Source organism: Dendrobates tinctorius, unplaced genomic scaffold (genome assembly GCF_039654945.1).
Source record: "Dendrobates tinctorius isolate UK_male_01 unplaced genomic scaffold, ASM3965494v1 ptg000072l, whole genome shotgun sequence".
Taxonomy (NCBI): domain Eukaryota; kingdom Metazoa; phylum Chordata; class Amphibia; order Anura; family Dendrobatidae; genus Dendrobates; species Dendrobates tinctorius.
The window spans coordinates 2,734,162-2,740,161 of record NW_027361740.1 but is presented as its reverse complement, the minus strand read 5'-3'; the positions used below and the strand labels follow the sequence as shown (position 1 = coordinate 2,740,161).

The 6,000-nt window shown below is 39.3% G+C and overlaps 1 protein-coding gene across 7 annotated transcripts in view; it reads right to left on the bottom strand.

The window, feature by feature from the left end:
- Positions 1–4,635: 4,635 nt before the first annotated feature.
- PDC (phosducin) overlaps positions 4,636–6,000 on the bottom strand; it is a 393,470-nt gene continuing 392,105 nt past the window's right edge. For all 7 annotated transcript variants that reach the window (XM_073582539.1, XM_073582542.1, XM_073582541.1 and 4 more), the window contains one exon: positions 4,636–5,468. In XM_073582539.1, the coding sequence (XP_073438640.1) occupies positions 4,947–5,468 (522 nt within the window). In that variant the 3' untranslated portion in view covers positions 4,636–4,946. The remainder of the gene's footprint in view (positions 5,469–6,000) is intronic.

The following is a 6,000-nucleotide window of genomic DNA, read 5'->3' as shown; positions in this document are numbered from 1 at the left end:
ACTAAGATCTCGAGAGATGAGATTTCAGCACTGAGATCTCTCGAGATCTTAGTCCCAAGATCACCATCAGCAGCGCATGCGCCGCCCCTGGCGGCAGCCATATTGCCAGAGTCCATCACACAGAGGGAACCATGAAAGTGCCCCGGGGCTCTGGCCTGTCGCAAAATGTCGGCAGAGCCCCAGACAGTGCCTGAGGCACCGGAGACACTCTGACACACCTGCGGCCTACACCCGGTAAGGCATGTACGCTTTGTAAGACGCACCCCCATTTTCCCTCCAAGTTTGGGGGGAAAAAAGTGCGTCTTACAAAGCAAAAAATACAGTAATCAGTGCATTGTGTGTGTATTTTTCTGTACATGTATTTAGCAAATAAAAGAAAAAAATGGTGTGTGTTCCCTCTTATTTTTATTAACCTGCTGAGGGAAAGCAGATGGCTGAGAGTCAGTCTTAATGGTCTGGGAAGGGGGCAATAAACATGGAGCTTTGCAGGCTATTAATATCAGTTCACAGTTGTCTACTTAGCCTTTACTAGTTATTAAAAAAAAGAGACCCAAAGAAAACAACTTGGGTTCCCCATTTTTTAGTAACCAGCAAAGGCTAAGCAGACAGCTGCAAGCTGATGTTAATAAACTGGTAAGTGGCCATAGATATTGGCCCTCTCCCAGACTAAAAAAACTAACCCTCAGCTGCCCCAGAAATGGCGCATCAATTAGATTCGCCAATTCTGGTGCTTAGCCTTGGCTCTTCCCATTTGCACTGGTGCATTGGCAAGCGGTTAATGGTTTTAAGGTAATGTCAGCTATGTAATGTCCACTGACATCAACCCCAAAATTAATCAAGCAGAGTTTGGGATCATTATGGGATGGATTTATGGCAGAACCCTTTGCATTATTTCATTTTTTAATGGCAATGGAGAGTAATTTTTTTTCTTTTACAATTAAAGGGCTTTTCTTTGTGTGTTTAATTTCTTTTGACTACAGGGCTAGTAATGAGGGTGTCTGATAGACACCTCTCCATTACTAACTCATAGGTTTGATGTCAGAGGACAATACACAGCTTACATCAACCCAAAACTATAACCCCGCTTGCCAGTGAACAGAGCCGTGGCTAAGCACCAGAAATGGCACATCTAATGAATGTGCCATTTCATGGGTGGCTGAGGGCTGTTGTTATTAGTCTGGGAGGGGACCAATGACCATGGCCCCTTCCCTGCCTATTAATATCACCCTGGAAATACATTGCCTTGCGAAAGTATTCGGCCCCCTGGAACTTTTCAACCTTTTCCCACATATCATGCTTCAAACATAAAGATACCAAATGTAAACTTTTGGTGAAGAATCAACAACAAGTGGGACACAATTGTGAAGTTGAACGAAATTTATTGGTTATTTTAAATTTTTGTGGAAATTCAAAAACTGAAAAGTGGTTTACCCCCACATATGGGGTATCAGCGTACTCAGGACAAATTGTACAACAACTTTTGGGGTCCAATTTCTCCTGTTACCCTTGGGACAATAAATCATTGGGGGGCAAAAATATCATTTTTGTGAAAAAAAAATATGATTTTCTATTTTTACAGCTCTACATTATAAACTTCTGTGAAGCACTTGGGGGTTCAAAGTGCTCACAACACATCTCGATAAGTTCCTTAGGGGGTCTACTTTCCAAAATGGTGTCAGTTGTGGGGGGGTTTCCACTGTTTAGGCACATCAGGGGCTCTCCAAACATGATATGTCCAATCTCAATTCCAGCCAATTTTGCATTGAAAAGTCAAACGGCGCTCCTTCCCTTCCGAGCTCTGCTATGCGCCCGAACAGTGGTTTACCTGCATATATGAGGTATCAGCGTACTCAGGACAAATTGTACAACAACTTTTGGGGTCCAATTTCTCCTGTTACCCTTGGTAAAATAAGACAAATTGGATCTGAAGTAAATTTTTTGTGAAAAAAAGTTAAATGGTCATTTTTTTTTTAAACGTTCCAAAAATTCCTGTGAATCACCTGAAGGGTTAATAAACTTCTTCAATATGGTTTTGAGCACCTTGAGGGGGTGCAGTTTTTAGAATGGTGTCACTTTTGGGTATTTTCTATTATATAGACCCCTCAAAGTGACTTCAAATGTGATGTGGTCCCTAAAAAACTGGTGTTGTAAAAATGAGAAATTGCTGGTCAACTTTTAACTTCCTAGCAAAAAAAAATGTTGGTACCAAAATTGTGCTGATGTAAAGTAAACATTTGGGAAATGTTACTTAAGTATTTTGCATGACATATCTCTGTGATTTAAAGGCATGACAATTCAGATTTGGAAAATTGCAAAATTTTCGCCAAATTTTAATTTTTTTCCACAAGTATACGCAAGTCATAGCAATGAAATTTTACCAATATCATGAAGTACAATATGTCAAGAGAAAAAAATGTCAGAATCACCTGGATCCATGGAAGCATTCCAGAGTTATTACCTCATAAAGGGGCAGTGGTCAGAATTGTAAAAATTGGCCTGGTCATTAACATGCAAACCACCCTTGGGGGTTACGGGTTTAATAACTTATCAGAGCTTTGAGATGATATTAATAGCCTGAGAAGCTCCATGTTTATTGTCCCCTTCCCAGATTATTAAGACTAGCTCTCAGCTGTCTGCTTTCCCTTAGCTGGTTAATAAAAATAAGGAGGACCCCACGCCATTTTTTTACGTATTAGCTAAATACATGTACCATAAGCTGCACACACTGCACTAATTATATATCTCACTGATATATTTCTATATATCCTATTCTGATGGTCAACACTGTGAATTTACTGAACTCAATTGATGAAACTTTGGGTTTCCTAGGAGATGTGTGCGTAAAAATTGGACAGCACAAGCGTGTTCCATGCGATTGTTTTTTTTTTTCGTTTTTTTTTATTGCACCCATTGACTTGCATTGGTGAGTCTCGGACGTTTTACACAGATATACGCAGTATGCTGAGATTTTTTATCCACCCCAATTCCAGGTGAGAAAAAACTAGCAGATGAACACTACCCATTTGAATAACCTTGCTGTGAGTGCAATGCGATTTTTTTTTTTTCTCACATTGCACACACCGATTTTATATGCAGATGTGAACGCAGCCTAAGGCTCATTACCTTCAGTATAGTTGTGTGAGATGCATAATGATTATTATCTTTTTCTTACTGATGGTTTCATAATCTGCACTTTATAATTGTACTGCAAATTCAGTAATGCAAATAAGCTTTCCATGCAGCGTGAACCATTGATGAAATAGGAGGCTTGCCTCAGATTCCTTGTAAGCACTGTATCTATATTTTAGCTACAGCCTTTCCAAAAGGGAGCTGAGCTTTAAATAAAAAATAAAACTAGTAACCACTAGTAATCTGAGAAAATAACCCGTCATCCCCTGAAGGATCATGTTTGAGTGTCTGACTTGCCAGTCGCTTTAAAACAAAGTCCTTTACTGAACAAATTTTGAAATGTTCACACATACATACTTATTGAGGTGCTAAAATTTCCAAAATATGATCGATGGGGGTCCTAATTCCCCCACTCCTACTTGCTGCACTATCACAGTTAAAAGGACTTTACATTGAACATCTGTCAAGCAAGTTACCACTTTAAAATCTACGTTGAGAGAAACATTTTCATTCTACCTTCTGTTATAGCTATGGACAATGCATCTTTATAAGAAAGTGTTCTTGATGATGAACTTCCCACAAGTCGTTCTGGGGCTGCGAGTGCACCAGCTTTTCCTTTCTTTACAGCAGCACCGCAAGTGAAGCATTACACAGTGCCCAAAGGGCAAGCTTCAGAGACAGTTTGTTGAGGATCCTCATCTAGTAGTCAATAGAAGATTCTATATGCTGGGGTGTGCTTACAGCCGCTGATCTCAGTCCTGTGAGCTTTGGGAACGCCTACATGACTGAAAGATGATGACTTTTTGGGAAAAATAAAGTTAATTTTTTTCCTGGGTGCCAAATTCTCAGTTCTGTGGCCAGGCACCTTCATAATGCTGTTAACCTGCAGGTTAAACCTATGTCTGTAGGATAATAGTGTATTGGACCTGACAGGTTCCCTTTAATTCTTATTTCTATAGCTTTACCTTTCCTAATTTGCACATACTGACAGTAGATCACCTTGTGACCAAGGACATTTCACAGAACCTAATGATAAAAATACATGACAACTTAAAAGGTTGTAACTGTTTTAGCAAATAAAAGTTATTCTTTATGTAATGAGATGTTAAGGAATTTTCCAATATATTTTCCTCATGGTTTTCAAGATGTTTGCTTGAAGGGACACTGTCAGATTGTTTATGCCAAGTAAGCCATCTGCAGTGCAGGGTAAGGGTCTTCAATGTAAGACATGTACAACTTACATATCACATGTTGTAGATCGATTTGGAAATTACGAGAGTATCAACTTTAGCCAATTAGGTAAATGAGCTAGCAAGTCCCCCAAAGGGTCCCTGTCCAAACAGGTGCTCCATCTGTCCTCTCTGAACCCCACCTGACGCTGCTGTTGATGGCAAGGAACATACGGCGCACGCGCAAGTGTTTAGAACAGAACACAATGTGTTGTCCATGACGGTTCTTATCGAAAGACTGCAAGATGAGAATCTACAGAAATTGATGCAGAAAATATTTTAGAACACATTTTTACTAATCTTTATTTCTGATTTTCAATAAAAGTTGTTCTTTCTTGCAATAACAGAATGCTATATCGTATGCTAGTTGTGTTAGACTAATTACCGTATTTCTAAAACTCTTCACTTTCCCTTAGTTAATCACACTATTTGGTATTAAACCAGGACTATAGGGAAAACTGGTTAACATAACCATAAATAGGCTTCACAACACTCCAAATATTTCCTATGATGTTTCCTTTTTTAATCATTGGACACAGGAACATCTCCTAAATGTAAGATTTGTTATGTAATTTGGATATGTTTCGGCTATTCAATACCGCCCTCCCCATCATCACATGCCATGCCGTGACATTCTTTCTCAGGCAAAAGCCCATATTCATTAAGAAATGCCTCCACATCACCAGCAAAGAATTCCTCACTCAAGTTTTCAGACACATTGATGAAATTACTAATGAGATCTCCTGATTTATAGACCAGAATGGTTGGGAGGATTTCTGTAGCGAACCGTTCTCCAGCTCCCGTGTCAGCGGCCTTAATTTTACAGAATTTTACTGTTGGATACTCTAGCGCAAGGCAGGTCAGACAGTTATTCAGTGCCTCACAAGCTTTGATCTCATCCGAAAATATATGAACTATTACTGTAGTGCTTTTTTTCTCTTTCTCTATTGCTTCTAAAAATTCATCCCCACTTTTCAGCTCAAATAGGTACCCGTATTTAGGGCCAAAACTCAATCTCTGGTGCATGTCCTGCATACATTGTTTGCGATACTTCTGTAGACAGTTTTCATCCTCTTTGTCATTAACTAGTTCCTTTTCTTGCATACTCATCTGTGAATAGAAGGAAAAAATAATTAAGTACATGTCATAAGAACGTTTCAATGATCATTCACAAGAAGTCTATTAACGGGAACCTGCCACCAAACCATGGCAGCATGAATCACAGCTTGACTGCACAATTGCAACAAGTCATGTTTTTCTTTAAAATGCTGTGAGAATAATTTCATGGCTGTTTAACTAATTTTTCATCTGAGTCTCTGATCAAATTCACCAATGCAAGTCTCTGGGTCCATGTCCATGTAAAAAAATTGGTCAGCACTTGGAGGCCACCCGTGTGCTGTACATTTTTCACAGCCTGTTTGATAGCAGAAACTCGAGAAACCTTCATCAGTTTGTTTGTTTTTTTTCATTCGAGGAAAACTGATGAAACTCTGGTGGTGAAAACTGGCACCCTGACCAAATTCTGATTAAAACTGATAAAAATCCCTGAAGTTTACAGGAAGCCTTATTCATATTGTATTTGAAATGGCAATGGAAGGATTGTACATCACAAGGCCAGGTTCACATAGAACAGCGTAGTGCA